The sequence below is a fragment of the Meriones unguiculatus genome, chromosome 9 (assembly GCF_030254825.1).
Source record: "Meriones unguiculatus strain TT.TT164.6M chromosome 9, Bangor_MerUng_6.1, whole genome shotgun sequence".
Classification (NCBI taxonomy): Eukaryota; Metazoa; Chordata; class Mammalia; order Rodentia; family Muridae; genus Meriones; species Meriones unguiculatus.
The window spans coordinates 83185205-83205671 of record NC_083357.1 but is presented as its reverse complement, the minus strand read 5'-3'; the positions used below and the strand labels follow the sequence as shown (position 1 = coordinate 83205671).

Below are 20467 nucleotides of genomic sequence, written 5' to 3'. Positions count from 1 at the left end.
CTGTCTGCCAGAGGGCCATCTGTGGAGGCCAAATTTCCAGTCATGTTAGGCAGTCTCCATTTGTCTATGGTGTATTCTCCGGAAGCTTGAAATCCTATTTCTTCTTGGCAATTGAAATGCTTTCTCGTCTTTCACTGGTACTGTGCTACAAGAAATCAGCTAAAGTAAGAAATTTAAATAAGATCTAGAGTCTTATACCCCAAATCTCCATGTTTTAGCATATCTACTGTACCAGAACATTCCAAATTGTGTGAAAAAAAAAATCGTAGACAACAAATATCCTGGAATCATCCAACAAGATTTAAAGCAGGATGAAACATTATAGTAGGTCAGTATGACTGAAAATCTTGGAAATAGAAAGAAAGGATGGTGAGAGAAAACCTTTTCCAGTGCAGTGAGTTTATTACTGGACCCTGTGCAGACCAGGCCAAGTGGATGGTCTACAAAGAAGACAGTGAGGTAGAAGGAGCAGGGTGTTATTCCAGGATGTCAGCACATGAACTCTGGACACAGAGATTCCCAAAAGAGGGTTCAAGACAGCAGCTCTTAGAGTCAACCAGAGGTGAAGGTACAGGGTCTGTGAGGTGCCTCAAGTGTTTGGAGAGGAAGGTGTTAGTGAGGATGTACACACTGCTGAGGTACTCACTCGTGACAGCAGGGACGGAGTCTAGGGAAGATTAAGTGAGGTGTCGGGTATAGTGAAAGGATGTAGAGAAAGGACCTGCTGCAGAGAATTAAAGCTAAAAGGTGAAGAGGCTCCAGGATTAGTCTGGTGGTGAGGGCTAAAAGCCTTCAGAATAAGAGAGTACACATTTCCTTGGGTAAAGGGATAAGTGTCCATCCACAGGGCCAAAAATGTTTGCCTTGAGAAAAAGCCAAGTTAAGCCACTGTTCTGTGCCCAGCTTTTTTATTCTCAGTGAAGCAAAGTCATATGTGAATAGTGGGTGGAGCAATCCTATTTGAAAAAGGTAATTGATTGGAATAGCCATGGTTAGCCGTATTATCGCCAATTCTAGAATTCTGTAGACCTGATAGGGGCTAACTTAGACTGTGAAGACCTGAGGAACAGAGTCGCAATAAATGATGGTGAAACAGAGTTGACTCGGGGTCAGATGCTCCATGGCTACAGCTTTCCCAGAGCAGTGCACACTGTGAAATAGCAGGAATGCACCTGTTGTTATAGCCACACTGGAGGCGAATACCAGAAATAAAAGCAAGAATCTATAGAATAAAAGCATCCTTCACACTGTACATGGTTCCAAGCTTCTGAGGTCAGGAGAGGTCTACACAAGCAGTGCTCAGCAAGTACCATACAACTGGGTGTGATGCTATTTTATGCTTCCATTGGATGGGGCTGAATGCTAATGAATACATAGCATTCAGTACCTTTAAGTGACACAATGTAAAACATAATTAAGTGCTGTCAACCAAACAATATTAGAACCAGTTCTATTATTATAGGACCATGAAACATAGATCAAGGTAACCCATATCCTATGCCATAAAGCAAATATTATCAATTTAAAAATACCACAAGAGACCTGGACCTCAGTAATACACATCTGAAAAGATCACCATACACTTGCAGAACAACTTACATAAATAATTTATGGCTCATAGAACTGTTCCTGTTCATAAAATAGTTTCCAGGGAAATAGAATGTACATTTTACTTATTCCACATATGGGATTTCAGAATGTCTGATACAGCTAACGAAGTACTCAGAGGGAAATTTATAGCACCAGACAGATTAGAAAAGGGGAAAAGCTCAAATAAAGATTAATGCTTTCTTATGATCTCCCATGGGCAGCAAAAGGGAATCAAGGGAAAACCAAGCAAACCCACAAAAACCTTTAAAGCAAGTACAGGGAAGAAAATAATAAAAATGTAAATAAAAATCACAGTGAAAATAGAAAGGAAAGTAAAGGAAATTATTGAAACAAAAAGCTGGTTGTTTGAAATGATTAATTTTCAAGCCACGAATAATATAATTTTTTTCCTTTTCACATTATCTATAGTTTGTTTTTAATATATTTACTTTACATCCTAATCATAGGCCCCTTCCTCTTCTCCTGTCCTCCAACCTCTTCCTTCTATCCTCCCTCTCTTATCATAAAAGGGGAGCCCCTCCCTACAACCTACCTCAGCATATCAAGTCACACCAGGACTAAGCTCATCCTTATCAACTGAGGCCAAGAAAGGCAGCCCTGCCAGGAGGAAGTGATTGAAAAGAGGCAACAGAGTCAGAGACAGCACCCCCTCCCTCCCACCTCACAGCTCAGCTCACTAGGAGACCCACAGGGACATTAAATTTCCCAGCAGCTACACATATGCAGGACCCCAGGTTCAGTCCATGCATGCTCCTTGGTTTGTGCTTCAGTTTCTACAAGAGACCCCATGGGTCTAGGTTAGTTGACTCTGTTGATCCTCTTGTGGCATCCCTATTTTCTCTAGGTCCTTCCATCATCTCTTCCTCCACCCCCCTCTCCCCGATTCCTCAGCTTCACCTAATGCTTGGCTGTGAGTCTCAGCTGCTCAGTGGGCCCTCTCAGAGGACAGTGATGCTAGGCTCCTGTCTATAAACATAGCAGAGTATCCTTAATGGTGTCAGGTTGGCTCTCTCCCGTGGGGTGGGTACCAGGAGGGGCCACGCTTTGGTTGGATGTTTCCCCAGTCTCTCCTCTGTCTTTATCTCTGCACATCTTGTAGGCAAGGTAAATTTGGGGTCGAAGTTTTTGTGTGTGGGTTGGTGTTCTCGTGCCACCACTGTAAGTCCTGCCTGGCTAGAAGATGGCCTCCTCAGTCTCCATGTCTCCCACTACTAGGAGCCTCAGCTAGAGATTCTGTAGCCTACCTGTCTCAGGTCTCCAGCTTGTCTCAGAGATGCCCCTGTCCTAGGTTTCCCTTTTGTCTCCAAGCCCTCTCACCTCTTTCCCACACTCCCCATACCTGATTACCCCCTCATTTTTCTCCCTATACCCTTTCTCTCTCCATATCCACTTCAATATGTAAAAATTTTAATGCTTCCACTCACCCTGTGTCATCCATGTGATACCAACTTCTAGTGGTTTCTACTAGAGACTGAACACAAGGCTGACCAATGTAGACCTTTTGCCTCTTGTGAACTAAATAAACCATGTCTTTATGAGGTCCTCAGCATCAGGCGTTTTGTTAGAGTAAGATAAAATATATTAGTATATTTGTAAGCAGCTTTACATACACAAATTAAATAATTTGGGTAAGATAAACCAACTTTTTTGAAAAGTACTAAACTGTTATTTAGCATGCAATAGAATGTAAAAAGAAAATTTAGATGGTTCTATATATACTATGTTAGTGAAATTCCTAATTAAAATGTCTCCCCAATTATGTTCAGGTATGGATGATATCTCTGGAGAATGTATCACACATCTAATGGAGCCTTAATACCAATTCTGTAAGTCTCTTCAAGGAAGTAGACCATTCAGAAACATTTTAGTTTATTTCCTTAAGGTTTTACCTGATGAAGACCATGTGACAACCAGAGCATGAAGTATACTGAATGGTCTATACCCAATGACCATCTTAAACATATATACAAGGATTCTTTCTTAATATGCTGTATCTCAAGCCAAAGGAGAAAAGTTGTTTAATCAAATTCCAGAGGAAGCACTCGCCAAAATCTAACACTTATTGATTAGGAAAATAAATTTAAAAATCTCAGGAAAAGTGGGACAGAGGGTGTTGTGACAACTTAAATACATGCTTACATTCTCGCTTCTCATTTAGAAACAGGGTTCTGTTGATGTAATTAATGTGGAAGTATGAAGGAGCTTGTCAACTTGGCACAAGCTAGAGTCATCTGTGAAGAGGGACAGTCAGTCGAGGAATTGCCTCCATCAGATTGGCTGATAAGCAAGAATGTGATTAGTGTTTGCTGGGGGAAGGGCCCAGTCCGGGCAGGTGGGCCTAGGCTGTATTAAAAAGCAAGCTGCCCAAGCTCGTACTTTTATGAACTGGGTTCACTCCAGTTTCAGCCTCCAGCTTTCTGCTTGAATTTTTGTCCTGGCTTTCCAAAATAATGGATTGTGATCAGAAAGTATATGCCAAATAAACCCTTTTCTCTTCCAAGTTGCTTTGGTCAGAATGTTTATATCACAGTATTAGAAAAACAAATTATGACAGTGTGACTTGTGTACTTACAAGAACAGAGACGCATTTCTCACGTGGGGAGACCAGGGAATAGGAATAGCAAAGGTAGGAACTTCTCTAGGATCTAAAAAACAATATTCACAAGATGTTGTCTTCTGGATGACATCTTACTCTTGCACTTGTACCCTCTGGAAGTACAAGTTTGTTTGTTTTTTTGTAGAGTGTGGAGAATGACTTATGATAGACATAATTTTGGTACTGAATGGGTGAGTTTTGAATGAGTGTACAGCAAGCTAAAGTTAATAATAAATAGCAATTGCTAGTCAGAAGATAGCAAAACATTATCTAATTGAATGCTCAGAGTATCCAATAGAAACTGTTGAGCAGTTCCCTTTTAGCTAGTCAGCTGGACTTTTGGTAGAGCAGGTGCCCTCCAGTGAAGCTTTCAAGTAAAAGAAACAGTTACAGTAGGAAGGTAGTATCACCAGAGGGAGCTTACACAGACCAAGCAGAAGCCACCAGGGAAGCACTGTTATGGCAGCCTGCTGGAGTTCCAATTCATGGACTCCTGAGAAGAGCAGTGTGTCCCCTTCGGTGAGGCCTCTCAATAAAAGAAAATGTAAAATGTCGAGTAATGTTATCAAAATGGTCCTCACTGCCTCCAGTAAAAAAACGATGCCACATGGGTAGCTGAGACAGTCGCTTGGAGTTGTCAATGGAGCTTTCTCTTCACAGATTAACTTTCCATGGCTGAACTTCTAGCTTCTCTCTTCCACCGGAAATAGATTATTGTGGAGCTGTGAATTGAACATATGGCTTCGTGCATGTTAGGTAAACACTCTCCCTCTGAGCTGTATACTCATCCTTACATAGTGGCAAAAATAGTTTGTTATTCAGGTTTTTTTTTTTTTTTTTTTAATAGATGTGACATTTTTACATTTGGGTCCTTGTGTTATTACTTCTGGGACACAAAGATGGGGGCAAAGCCTACCTCCAAATAAAGGGCTTTATAAATCATTAAAGCAAAAACAATTAGGTCTAAAATGTGACATTGACAGTGTTGCTTCCAGAGGCAACTTTTTAGTGAACTTAAACAACACTTAACAAATTACCAATAGAACATACATGATATAAGAGAGAACATAGGTTGTTTTCAACCATTCACTTTTTCTTGCTTTATTGTAACAGCTCTAGGCAAATACTACAGTTAGTAACTTTGTCCTCTTGATAGTGGAAAGTCCTGCTGATAAAGGACTTGAACGATGGCTCAGTGGTTATTGGGAGGGAATGAGAGAGGGGGCTATTGCTGGGATACAAAGTAAATAAGCTGTGATTAATATAAAAAAATAAAAATTATAAAAAAAAGAGCACCATTGGCTGCTCTTCCAGATGTCCTGAATTGTATTTTGAGATACATAATGGGTAACAAGCATTTGAAATTCCAGGAGATTTGGTGCCCGCCTTGTACCTCCATGGGCAGCAGGCATATGCATTATGCATAGACCTACATGTAGGCAAGATATCCACCCACAGAAAATAGTATTACAAAATGAAGAATTCAAAGAACACCCTACAGGTTAATGTTCTATTTAATGATGAAAGACTAAATCATAAGATTGAGAATAAGACAAGGGTTTCTGCTTGCATTACTTATCACCATATTGTAGGTTATATACAAAGCACAGAGGCAAAAGTAGGAAATGAAAGCGTACTGATTACAAAGGGAAAAATGAAAGTCTCTGTTTGCAGGAGGCATGATTATTTAAAAAGAGAATGTCAAAATTGCCAGCTGTTTTTAGAATTTATCAGTAATTTCAGCAGGGATGAAGGATTCAAATGAACTTATAAAATCAATTTCATTTCTATGTATTAGCTATTAACTTGGGGAAAATAAAATGTCATTTATAATATCTTAAATATTGTAATTCTAATGAAATAAGTTCAGTATGTTTATACTGAAAGCTGTGAAACAATGAATGAATTCAAGTAAGATCTGAGTAAGCAGAGAGGGACAACACACTTAAAACAAATAAAGGTGGGTTGATTCCTTTTCCTATTTTGAATCTTCTGCTTTGATCTTTTAATTCTACTGAGTCATAACTTCTAAGAGTCATATGATTAGGTTAGACCAACTGTGGGTAATCTAGCATTAATCTTTATGTTTAAAGATTATCTGGTTGGTAACGGTAATTTTCCCTTTGCGGATATGCCATGGTGTATTCATAGTTTCTGGTGTTAGGATGCACATATTGTTAGGTTAGATAGGGAGGGTGAATGTTCTATCAGATCACATAGACAGAGGACCAGTATTCCTTTTTCCTACATCTCCTGTAATAGACCCTTGCAGATACTAGGTCTTAGGTGGAAGGGCACAGCAAGCAAGATGAGTGACCACTGTTATGTCACATGCTACCTAGGCCTTTGTTCTTCCAGATGGCCCTGATGTCAACCTCCCTTAGTTAGAAAACAAACACCCATAGTTCCTTTTAGTCTAGTTCAGTGATGTTTGCCAATCTTAGACCCATTTCTTGGTAATACCCTTCTCGTTCAATCCCACCTCTACCCCTCTCACAGAGACCTTGCCTGAGCTTTCCTCTCTGTAGATAGTCCTGCAACTCTGCATGCAGGATAGATTCCACTGTGCTGTGCAGTCTGCATGTGTGACAGTGCAAACACTTTTAACTGACTGGACTCACTCTGTATCTGGAACATGCCATATCTTCTGCAGTCCTCAAACTTAATACTCTCCCTAAACGCCTAGCTATTTGGTCCTACCTGTTATCCTTGGTATATACAGTTCTGAAATCATGCATTTAGTGCCTATATGGGTCATTTCTGATAGAGCTTTCTATGGTATTCATCACTGGGATGCCTTTTATAGCTAATGCCTCTGTATTTTTACCTGTATAAAAACCTCCTGTTCTGTGACTTTAACCTTCAGTACTTAGGCCAGACATCAGTTACTGCAAAGTCTTCCTGTTCCCAGGTGCCACAGTGACAGCACTTACTACATTATGGAAATAATTTTGTTCTAACATTTGTTTCAGCCACTAATCTATGATCGCTTCAAGGGCAGAGAACATATTTTATTCATTTTTGTATTTCTCATACTTAATGCAGAACCATGCACACAGTGAGCCTTTAAAAAAAGGCTGGCTGCCATTGTTAGTGAACACTTGAAGCTTAATATTAAAGAAGCATCACCCTTGGAGTGGCAGTCAGGCAAGTCCTAAAATGTGAATTAGGACAGCAACTCCAGAGCTATTATCTTTGGTTCCGTGTAGACGCATACTCCATCTGGAAGCTGAATTGGAGTTTGGAGTATGGAGGCTGGGACAAGCTCAGCATTGTTGCAAAGATGGTATCCTCTGTACTGTTTACTCCATGTGTAAATAAAGGTCAATATCTAGGCACCAACATGAGGCAGCTCTACATCTAGGTGACCTTAACTTCTTACTGTATAAGCTTTTTCTTACATATAATAACCAAATATGACTCTGTGTCATCTTATAGGTTCCTTTTTCATTTTTTTATCTGTTTGTGGATATGTGAATGAATACAGGTCTCTAGGGAGGCTAGACACCTTGATTTCCCGGAACTGGAGTTGTATGCAGTTGTGAGCAACCTGATGTGGGTACTGGGGCCTGAGATTAGGTCTTCTGAAAGCAAAAGCCTCTCCATTTCATTCTAAACTATTTGTTGCATCCTAAATTTATAACTTTGAGCAAATTTGTTGCATCCTAAATTTATAAGTTTGAGCAAATGAGAAATAGTTCCTAGCCTTAAGAAATTTGCATTGAGCCGGTGATGGTGCACGCCTTTAATCTTAGCACTTGGGAGACAGAGGCAGGAAAATCTCTGTGTGTTCAAGGTCAGCCTTATCTACAAAGTGAGTCCAGGACAGCCAGGACTACACAGAGAAACTCTGTCTTAAAAAAAAAAAAAAAAGCTAAGAAAAATGAGAAATTTGCATTGGATAAGATATGGTCTGATAGTACTATTTGATTTATGATCATTCAGGAAACATTTTTTATTCCTCTCCTATGGACACATAGGAAAAGAGGCAGTAACTGTAAACATAGCAGACTGATGGTGGGAGAGTGTTTGTGAATTTCTGAAATCTGACTGCTGTCACCACTGTTCATTGAAGTGACGAGGTATATTTGCTTTCTAAAACAAAGTTTCAGAAACCATTTTATTTGCTTTTGCTTTCATCTTGTGTCCCTGCAAGCAATAACTGATTTTGCAAACTAAACCGCTTTTGAATATTTAAAGGTAGTTTGGACTATAATTCTGGAGGATTGCCATCCCATTCCCCCTCCTTCTGTTTCTCTGTGAAGGTTTACTACTGCTTCCTCTCATCTTTTCTCCCACACTGAAATCCCGCTAGCAATTTCTACATGGTCGTTACTTAACTTTCCTTAAGGTGCTTGAGAATTTGATTATCTTCTGTTATAGAATTTTAAGAGGCAGGTTAGATTAGTATCTACCACACATTATTTTCTAATTTAAAGTATTTTCCCTACCATACAGATGTCATAATGATTTCTGAAATTTCCATTCAAGGAAGAAGCAATGTTTTTATGTTGCTTATTCTTCCTCAAATGAAGCTGTAGTTTGACTGATGCCCAATGGTCCTTTGCTGCCAGGCCATGGCAAGGCCTGCCACCTGTGTTTCCTGAAGATTGATCATTCGTAGATCCGTTGGTAATGTTTTTCCAGGTGTTTTTTTTTTTTTTTTTTCCTTCTTGAACGATGAGAAACCTTGTAGAAATTAGCCCCTGTCAAGACTCTAGAGCTGCATTCTCAGGACCATGTTTCACCTTCCAGAAGTCAAGGCGTGGATATTTGTTTCTAAGTAGTGAGTGAGTGATAAAAATAGAATTGGGTTGTAATGTGGTCTTGAGTTTTCTGATGATGACTACTCGTTAGAACAGTGGATGCAATGTTTATAAAAATGTCACACATTTAAAAAATGTGTGTTTTTTTTTTGAGAGAGTGTCTTACTATGCATCCCCACTGGCCTGGAATTGCTATGTAGACCTGGGTCTACTTTTTCACTGCTGGGATAGAAAGAAGCTATGTGCCATCACACCAGGTTTGACTCATTGTATATTTTGATTTGCATTTTCAAAACTGGCCTTTAGGTAACACTACCTTTAGATTTTTATGTTTAAATAGTATGTCTCTCTTTTATCTGTCACTCCCTGTATTCTTTTTTATTTTCTGTTTTAAAATAGAATATTTTAGAAATATTTTTATGAAATGTAAAGTATAACCTTGCTAGGTAGTTTCCCACATACTTAAAGAAAAACAGAGAACTGAAGAAATTACTCATTTAAAAGACAGCATGAAAATTCACACAAGTATAAAAAGTTTACCTCTTCTTGGTCTGCCCTGCTCTACCAGATGGCCATACACCAAGAATATGTGGTCAGCACAAGTTGGACTTGATGATTAAAAAGAAGGACACAAAGTTGGTTGGGAAAGAAGGGGAAGTTCTGGCAGGAGTTTGGAGAGCGGATGTGAATAATCAAAACACACTGTTTGAAATTCTCAAAGACGTAAAAAAAAATTAGCATTGGGAAGGGGTTCCTGTAGGAAAGGGAAAACAATGTAATTATATTTCAAAAAATAATAACATACAAAAAAAAAAGACAAAAAGTTTTTCTTTTTTAGAAATTGGTAAGGCTAGGATATTATTCTGTTTCATCTTACAGTGTTCACTTTAGAGGTTTCCACCTTGATTTTGTTGTTGCTGAGAAATTAATTCCCACAGTGAAAAGATTGGACGCTCATGTGGTTTGAGATTTGCTTATTCTCCTGTTACCTTAATAACTTTTGTTTCATGACCAGCTAGTTTATATGTAATATAAGTGCTTGAAAATTTTAATGGTTGTGTAGTCTGGAAAAGTCGTATCCGGGGTGTTTAGAAATAGTTGATTTGAGTACTGTGGGTGCTGTTTTTCTAATTATACTTGTTATGTTAGGGTTGATAAGCTGTACATAGTCATGTTCTGTTACTAATTATTCATATCAGAGAACTTTCTGTTTTGCTTGAGTTTGTATGCTTCCTAAAGTCTATTCCACATCCCAACGTTAGCATATTAAGTGCAATACTTTTTCTTTCGTTAACATAATTTAAAGTTATTCTATATTTTGGGAAAGGCAGTTTTGTGAATAATAACTTTATCTGCCAGTGAATGAAAGTGATAATAGTGAATAATCTCAAATCATTCATATTAGCTTTAGAATCTCTTTATAGATATACTTTTGAATATGAAGATAGTTGAAAATTTACTTTAAATAAAATACTGAAGGCCCACTGGGAAGTACTAACACAAGGGGTCGCAATGAGCAGAATGATTCCACTCTTTGAATGTGTTTTTTTAAGCTTCTGCACTGCATGTGAAATAAGAATAAATACAGAATAAGATGTCAACAAGGGAAAGAGCTAAGCGGATGCTGTAGGTATTTTTATGGAACATGAAAGCCAGATTTGAAATGCCTGTAGGTAATCTGTCTGCAGCTGATAGTGGAAAGTAAACTCTTCACTTTTGAAGTAGCATCTTCGTGTGAAAGCAGTGGTGTCTGTTTAACTGTTCCCTTCATCTCAGCCATAATAGTGGTCTTCAGTCTTTGATGGGGCGTGCCTTTGCTGTTCCTGGCATTGTTGAATTAGATATTTCATGGCTTTCACTGGGCAGGAAGAGATCAGGAAAATCGTCTAACTGAAGAGTGCACTTGTGTTTGCAAAGAAATGTGCAGTTTAGGAATACATTTGTCTTCTTATGATATCTGAAACTCTGAACAGGTCATCAAGCTGTGTCCACAGAGTATTAAATGCAGAAGATGAATTTTAAGCAATGTACATAGTTTAAATTATGTTTTAAATAGGAATAGGAGAAGTATACATGTCATGGGGTATATTGTGCACTGTTTTAATACTTGTCTACTTAGATTAAACATCTTTCCCCTTAAACATTTATCATTTCTCTTGGGTACTAATATTTAAAGTCCTTTCTTCTGACTTTAGAGATGTGTAACACATAGCTGGTAGCATTTATCCCCTTCAGGCCATAGCAGAAGCTCTTGTTCCTAACAGTCCATGCCTCCCCCATCCTTTTGTGATATCTAATGCTAGTATCACAGGTTCAGTGTGATCAGATTTTCTAGGTTCCACTCAGAGGTAAGATGACACAATTCTTGTCATTCTGTTCCTGGCCCATTTCACTTAATATAAGGATTTCCAGGTCTCCCCAGTGCAAATACCAATACTTCATTGTGTTGGGGCCCTTTCAAGAGGAACAGCAAAATAGCTCTAGTACTGGTGGAAAGTGGCCCACCAGTTAGTGCCACCATGATGGGTTTGTCTCGGAGAGGCATAATCCAAGGACTACCTGTCCTGAGGACTTAAGGCTTCTGCTTGTTGCCCTTGTTATCACTATATCCCTCAAAATAGATGAGTTGTATGGAAACTGTAATGAGGCTTCCACCCCCTCACTGGGCAGTATCACTGACACTCACAATAACAATGCTTGACCCCTTTCAAACATTGCTGCTGCAGGAGCAGACTAAATATTAAACCACTAGCCTTGAAAAGAACCTAGAGATGTAGATTGTTAGCAGTGACCACTACCCTTAGAAAGAATTTGAAAAAAATTAATGTTTAGCAGTGTTAGGTAAACATGTTTTTGCTAGTGGCTCTGATATAGAAAATCTCAGAGAACAATTTGAAGTTAAGAAATATGCACTCTTCATAGTAAATCCAGGGACTTTTTGAGTTTGGGAAGCAAGAACAATACCTCAGTTAGCACTAGCTGACATGACTCTCTCACTGAAGCAGGACCTCAAATTTTTGCCCTCAGCTTTCTGATACAATTTAATAAAAATTATTAATGAGTAGATGCTCACTTTGAGGATTTAAAGTAGAAATGGCTGATTGTTTTTTATATAAAATTAAGATTTTTTTTATTCTTTTAAGAGTTTTACAAGATTACCTTTTAAGATAATTGATTCTTTCTTTGTAACTGCAAATTGCAGCCTGCCAGTAAACAAAGAAACAAAACAAAACAAAAATAACTGGCTGAAAAATTACCTTGCTTGCTCATACTTTGTTAGCCTATAACAAATTGCTTAGTTACAAGTGTATATGGGTTTGGGAGAATAATTTGATTTCCGTATTTGTTTCTCACCCGTAATGCATAAAACACTTGATCATGTGAGGGTATTTAGGAGCATCTTTTTCTTACGTATATTCATTGTAATAATTCACTTAAAGAAAATTAGAATGTAACCACATTGTGATTTTCGTACTGCTTGAAAGATCTTGTTGGTATATATAAGCTGTGGGAAGAAAAATAAAGTTGTTGGAACTCACTCTTTGGAGTTCGTTCCATCCACTAAATGTATATATGTGTAAAGTAGCTGGTTGGTTTTGAATGTTTATGTCTATGTATGTAAGGTTGAGTTGGAGTCCATTTCCATCTACCCAGTATGTGAATGTGTGTGTGTATATGTATGCATGTGTAAAGTACATGCCTAAAGAACATAAAGGAGCTTTTAATAAGAAGCTTGTTGGAGCTTACCTGCTGGAGTCTGTCTTACTTCATCAAATGTACGGGTGTGCCAGGCATGGAAGCTGCCCGCATCTTCCCTGTCACCAGCAATTCAGTGCTGGCTCCTCATCTTGCCACTATCAGTGGAAGCCATAGTTGGTAACTCTGAGTTCTGGCCTGGAAAGTTACCCTCAGAGAAAGTCTGCTGGGTGATCAGCCAGCCAGATCAGTTTCCCTTGTTGATGTCAAAGCTGGTCTTAGATATCATTGCTTATATCTGATTACTGTTCCATCATGTCTGTGCACCACATTTCCTCAGCGAGGAATTAGATTCTGGGTACTTAGTTGCTTCTGTATCTTGGCAGTTGGGAACAGTGCTGCAGTAAACATGAGAGTGCAAATGTCTCTTTGACTGGCTGACTTTATTTCCTTTGGATATAATTCTAATAGTGCAATTGATTGTTGGTAATTGATTGCTCATATTGTGGTTTATTAAATGGTGTAGAGGCCTCTTGCTATTTCCTGTAATGGCTGTGCTAATTTGCATTCCTACCAGCTACATGTTCCCTTTACCCCCATCCTTGACAGATGGTGTTCCTTTTGTCTTTGTGTTAACAGTTGTTCTTACTTCATGGAATGGCACTATAGCTTACTTTGGCTTTGCCTTGCTCTTTTCCTGGCTCTTAGCCATGCTGAACTTGTTTCGTTTACTTGTTGGCTGTTTCTTTGCTTTCCTTTAAGAAGGATCATTTAGGTTGTTTTCCTACTTGCTAATCAGGTTATTGTTTTTGCAGTTGAGTTTTGCGAGCCCTTTTTATATTGTCTGTATTAGCCTCTTGTGAGATGGCTCACTTGCTAATTCTTCTTCCCAGTGTGTTGACTGTCTTTGCTGCTCTGTTGCTTGCCTCCTTTGTCATGGAACAGATGCTTTTGGTTTGATGTAATTGTATTTGGTTCCTTCTGCTTTGGTTTCCTGTACCTCTGGGAGCCTGTCACAAAATGTTCATACTGTTCTGGTGTCCCGAAGCGCCTCTCATTCCTTGTAACATGCTAGTTTTATTGTTTTAGCTTACATATAAGTCTGTCATCGGTTTATTGACAGCTTTTGTCACTACATAGGGATAAAGATTTTCATTCTGCATATGGATTTCAAGGTTCCTTATAGCACTTGTGGGAAAAGACTTTTTCTCCAGAGAAAGCTTAAAATTGCATTTGAGAAAAATCTCTTCACTGTGGAAGTAAAGGGTTACTCTAAGGCTTTGTATAGTTATTGGGGCAATCATAGTTCTGCTTTTAGGCTGAAGTTATGCTATGGTCACTCTAGCTTTTGCTTTGTCTTCAATGGAGAACTTACTTTGTATCATAATTGAGAAACTGGCAGTGCTTTCTGGTATGTGACATAAGTTTGTTTTTATGCTCTGTGGTGCCTATTTCTACTTGTTTGATAAAAGCTTATTTTTTTTAGCATTTACTTTTCATACACTATTCACATAGCTGTATGGATATATTTTTGCTCTTTATCTTTTTATTATCAGATTATATCCCCCCACTTAGTGTTTTTTTTTTTTTTTTAAACTAAGCCTGTTTTTGCGCTTTGCTATATTTGGACTGAGGCTTATCCAGTGGTGTGAAGATGGGAAACTGCTTAGTGAAGCTCTGTTTGATAGTTTTCTCCCCTCCCCCCCCTAAGTTTTTGGTACAGATCCTTATGTTTTCATGGAGGACTTCTAGTTCCCAACATGTTGAAGATGGACCATGGTAGAGGCTCACCTCTGAGAAGCCAGACTGAACCATGCTAGCTTACTACTGTCAATAGCTTGCAGTCATGTTATCTGAATCAGGGACAGTTTCATATCTAGTGTTATGCTTATATTGTAGTCACGATCATGACTGAAAATTAAAAGTTATAGGTGTACAGCATTTTTTGCTAAGTATGAAATTAACATGCAAATCACTTATTTTTCAGTTGGGTGCAAAGCTTTGGACATGAGGGACTCGGATTACTGTTGGACATTTTGGAAAAACTGATTAACGAGCAAATGTAAGTATTGATAATTTTTGGTTAATTCTGTTAGTATGTGAAACTTTAATCTGAACTATTTTATTTTAATTCAGCCAAGAAAACGTTGTAAAGAAGAATCAGCACAAAGTTATCCAGTGTCTGAAAGCCCTGATGAACACACAGGTATGCAGATGAAATTGGTCACCACAGATTCTTACATGAGCTAGAGCATCAGCATTGAGGACTGTGCTTGCATGTCATGGGATGATTCGGTTTGATTCCAGTTTTGATAGGTGAACAGGCTTACTCCTGAAGCATGGACATTCCTCTGGAGATGGACTTGATTTTCTTTTCTCTCCACTTTGACCCTTCTTTTCTCCCTGTTTTGATTTTTCAAAAACTCAGCAGGATCTAAGCCTTAATGTACTACACAATTACTAACTATAGTTTGTTGTAATATGTTACCAGAGATTCAAGTAGTGAAGACATTTTATATCTTGAGAATTAAAACCTAGGATAAAGTGAATATATACAAGTATGAGAAGATTCTAGAAATGCTGTAGTGATACACTTATTGAGTCAGCATAATATGGCACATCTGTAGTATTTGTCTAGTGAAGTTGAATTAAACAGTAGACTTAAGACTTTCACTGTCTAGCCTACTCCCATTTTGCTGGTTGTTGATATCATTTCATGCCGTTTCTTTAGCTTTGAGTGTAAGCTCATGTACCTCACGATGTTAGATGTAATGATAGGTATGCCAGCTGCTTTTGGGCATCAGGGGAGCACAGGTTATCTATGGGTGTTGTAGTGTGTAATGTCTGTCATATAGAAAAACTGTACATTTTTTGGCTAATTTTAATGTAGCTTATTTTGCCTTTTTCTTTAAAAGCAACAATCAGAGGGTTAAATCATTACTGTTTAATTATAACATCATTTGCATTTTCTAATTATTTATGTTTTATGTGACAGTATTCTGTAGAGTTTTCTATTTAATTATTTTTTGCTTGTGTGTGTCCGTACACCTGTAATGCAGTGTAAGTGCGGAGATCAGAAGACAGACATGGAGATTGGTTCTATTCTTTTACAATGTTGGTTCTGGAAACTGAACCTAGGTCTTCAGGCTTGGTGACAAATGTCCTTATCTGCTGAGTCTTCCTGACAGTCTTGCATTTTTAATGCTCGGAATGTTGTTTCTTTTCTGCCCACTCCAGCACTGGGAATTCCTGATGAGTAGACCTGTAGCTTTTTTTTTTTTTTTAAATTAAGCTTTGTTTTCTGAAGTAGGTTATTTGTATGTTCGTCTTGAAGAGTAAGCCACCAGTTTTGTCATACAGTAAGGATGAGAAATTCCTTGTTGAAATTCCTTCAAAGCATGCAAATTGAGCTGCTTATCAGAGACCATTAAAGTCAGGACATAAAGGGGAATTTTGCTGGTAATGTGAGTCTCATAGGAGAGAAAATGACTCCTTCAACTCAAAGGTCTGTACATGACCAGATTTCAATGTGAAGACTGATGTTTAAAATGAATTAGTATGTAGAAAAGAACATCTCTACTTGGTTTTAGTCAGAATGTGAGGCTATCGTATATTTATACTCTTAGGCGATCTGGTATTTCATAGTAGATTTCATTTCTTATAGTTTATGTAGAGTCATAAAATACTGCATTTCATTTTGATAGTGACACTTAGCCTAACAAGAACACAAAGTTCAGTTGCTGCTACTTCGGATTAATATTTAAATGTCTAGATTATAAAATGCAAAATTGATAGTCAGATTGCCAACACAAGGTAGGTAGTTCTCCTAAACTTCATTTAATCAGTGGTACAGATGCTACGTTGCCAGTCATCACTGCGAAATCTTCACTGAATTTTACTGAGTGATGAAAGTACCATCTTTAACTTACTTAGTACCAACAATTAAGTATGTCATTAATATGTTCAACTGTGACATCATTGAAAATCATTTTTTACATATTAAATGGAGATAAAATATTTTTAAATGGTTCTTATAAAATACTGAGGCAATCAAAGAAAGTCTTCATTTTTATCAGCTGTTTGCGGGTTGAACTATGTTCCCATTAGCAAGGGACTCTTGCTGTTTAAGTCCTCCCATATTCATATTTTTCTCCAATGTTGGGATATACCCACCATGACTATTGTTTATATAGCAGTAGTTATGTGCTGTTGTTGCTGGATGTCTTTTCATGGGTGAGAGTATTTACCTCCCCTTACATGACCACCTCATCTTCAGTAGCCTAGAATTCTTTTAGGTAACAATAGGTCTCCTGTGGAATGCAAATAGAACCCAGCATTGGTGCTGGGTATAGAACAGACCAGTTATCATATTACCCTAAGTGGGTCCTTGGCATTCAGGAAAGACCTTCCCAAATTGGTGTTAGTGCTTTCACTTGTGAAAGCCTTCATTAAAGCACTTTGATGCTAGCACTGGTAAGTAAACTATTTCTTACAGTCAATTTCTTTCTTTTTTTTAAAATTCCTTGCATACTTAATTTTATTGAATTATATAGCAGTTCCCTGCTCAGTATTAGGTAGAGAAAAGTGGCCTCATTCTAGTCTCAAAATGAGCACCATCTTTTTTTTTTTTTAATTGAGAAAATTAGAATACATGCCTTTGTTGTCACTGAGTGATGGTCAAAGCATGAGATCAAAATGTTCATATTCCAGCCTTCCTGCACAGTAGTTAGAACCAGGGGGTTGGAAGGAAAACGTAGGAAGTCTGCCTGCAGCACATTGTGGATCATCTTGAGCCTGAAGGAGCCTTCTGGTTCTGAGTCTGGAAGGCAGGCACTGCAGACAGGATTTACTTTCCTCAGCCCACCACTTTGGTGAGACAGAGCGTGCTGTTTGGTACTTGGTAATCTTTGACTTTCTGAGTTAGGTCCAAATGGAGCTTTCTATGCTGCTAACAATTTTCTGTGATACTGCCAGGGCACAGTGTGGGCTTTTAGCTCTATGTTGGTTTTTAAAGCCTCAGCTTCTAGTTATAAAACAGTTCAGAACATCAGAAGAGCAAGCCTTTCCTGACAGTTTCATTGTTGGTAAGCTTTCTCCTAGTAAGAACGAGAAGGGAAACTTCCCACTGCAGTATCTGTGGTCTTGGCACCTCTGCTTGCCCTTCCTCTGTCACACCTCTGCACCTTAGTATTTTCCAGTAAATGTAGTATTTCAGCACAATGTCAAGTTTTGTTTCTTTTTTACATAAATGTCTATATATGGTAATAAAGTTATAAATGCAATTTTATAATAAAGCATTTAGGTTTAAGCTTGTTAGAGTTTTGTTTTTGATATTTACATTTATTGCCAATTTTCAGCTATAATGGACAGGTATGTACTTGGGATTAAGGCCCCTGTATTCATTTATAGTAGTGACTTGATCCACAAGTATCATACTACTTACAAGGTTCTACAGAAGTATTATTTGGTGTCTTCTATGTATTTTTATATTGATCCAGATTTTTGGTATAACAAGAGATCATACTTCCTTAAAATAATATGCCTTTACCCTAACTACTTATTTTCTAATTGGATGTGATATGGTTTGGCAAAAGCAAATAAACATTATCCTTCCCTAAGTCATTGTATATGTGTTTATTTATAACAGCAGAGAATTCCTGATAATAAGTATTATTGTGCTTAGGCTATGTATTTCTACTATGGCACTTTGTACACAGCTCCTTTCCGAACAGCTCTTTTCCTCTGCATTTACACACTATTCTTGTACTGTCCTGTGGTAGCCACTTGTTCTTGAACACTTGAAACACGCTAAGTCTGAATTCAGATGTGGTGCAATTATAAAAGACCAGTGGATTTCAAGTGTTCTTCATTGTTTACATGCTGGAATGATGACGGTGTAATACACTGGGTTAACTCTATCTAAAATTGTTTCACTTATTTTATGGAAATCACATGATTATGCTGTGGTTCACCTTATCTTTCTCCTGAACAGTGCTGATGTGTATGTTTGCTTGTAGCTGTTTCATTAACTTTCTTTCTCAAAAAAAAAAAAAAAGAAAGTTACAGAGGGCCTTTTGTCATCAGTATCTGTTTTAATATTTGTCAGTCTCTTTTTGTACATCACTTGAGAATCTCTCATTCCTCCATAGGTTTTTTTTTTTTTTGTATTTGGTAGGTTCTTGTGGCTCTCAACATAAAGTGAGTATTTACCAAATTTTTAGAGTATTACACGATCTTCGTATGTCTTTCTTAGATGTAAAAATAGAACTTTTAAACATATATGTACAATATTTCAGAACAACTCCTAACATTTGACTCGTTTTTGAATGTTATAGTATGGTTTAGAAAGAATTATGAGTGAAGAGAGGAGCCTTTCCTTGTTGGCAAAAGCCATGGATCCCAAGCAGCCCACTATGATGGCAGACGTGGTGAAGCTTCTGTCTGCAGTGTGCATTGTTGGGGAGGAAAGCACGTGAGTTTCCACCCTTTGCCCTGAGTCGGGTAATTTACAGAGGCTTAAAATTTAAATGATGATTTATTTGGGGGGAGTTGGGTCAGTTTCTTATTTGCATAATTAAAATATTTGTCCAATCATTTTGTTAATCAAATTGTTAGTTAGGAGCCTAAAATAATCCTGTGAACAACTGATTTCCCCATTATGTTTATTTAAGCTTTAAGTTCAACCCTTAATAAAAATTCTAAGCAGAGGGTGAAAATGTACAGGTGGGTTCTTTTTACTGTCTAATTCTTTTTTATATGCAATTAATTAAATTGTGATTCATGCCTAACTTTTCTAAAAACAAGTACACTTCTTTTTGAAAATTTATATGTAAGACGTGATGAGTTGAATAGGTAATAGTACTTAAAGCTCCACAACCAAAGAACAAAGACAGTGCTTATAACTACCAGAGCATTGAAACAGAGTCCTGGCTCTATTATTTCCAAAGGCCTAAAGGTTGGCCCTGGTTCCAAGAAGCCATAGAGTGGGGTGATGCTGAAAAGCAGAGAAAGGAATGTTCATCAAGGTGTCTACTGGCATCAGGGTCCAGGGATGGATCATGTATACATGAGGTTCCTGGACATTAGGTTTTTGCTTGAATAGAGGAAGAATTGGAGTGTTGAGCAAGAAGTGTGCAGAAGCAAAACAACCCTAGATTCTCCTGTGGGTCAGAGCTGCTGGGAAGTTCTTCCTGGGAGATGGACACTCTGATACTAGGAGAGATGTGCAGCTCTCAGCATGCAACTCCAGGCCTCCTGATGTATTGGTGCAATGTGATCTTAGTCTGAGTCCTCTTCAGTGGAACGTCTGCCTTCATGGGAGAGGCAGCCTTGGGCAATCCTGCTCGAGCAGGGTCTGAGCTGACTATGTGTGGCTGTAGTTGGCTACTTAGACACACATTTTGTGTGTCTATAGCAGTCATTTAGCTAATCTGACCTGTGGTCCTAGGCACAGAGGAAGTCAAGCATCCAGTTTCATAACTTTCCCAATCTAGAAAGGTTGTTTAGATTTTGGTGTGCAAATCTAAAGAGGTGGAATGTGCTCTGTGTGTTGATGTATGATACTGCGCTTTCCTTCTGTCTTTCCTTTTAGTCTCTGTTACCATTTCTTTCAGTAACTGCGCTCTGCTCTCTTCTCATTCTCTTTTCTCTCTGTTGGCTTGTCTTCAACTCAGCCTTTCTTTTCTTGTTCTTTCACGTTTTCCTTTCATGCCCTTCTTGTTTTCTTTCCCCCCTTCCTTTTCTATTTACTTTATCTTTCCTCATCTTTCTTCATCGTCTTCCTCATATTTTTTTCTCC

At 38.1% G+C, this 20467-nt stretch overlaps 1 protein-coding gene across 1 annotated transcript in view; it reads left to right on the top strand.

Annotated features, from left to right (window-relative positions):
* Diaph3 (diaphanous related formin 3) overlaps positions 1–20467 on the top strand; it is a 485489-nt gene that overhangs the window by 116438 nt on the left and 348584 nt on the right. Inside the window, 3 exon segments of the mRNA XM_060391498.1 lie at positions 14657–14731; positions 14806–14875; positions 19005–19141. Coding sequence (XP_060247481.1) covers positions 14657–14731; positions 14806–14875; positions 19005–19141 — 282 coding nt within the window.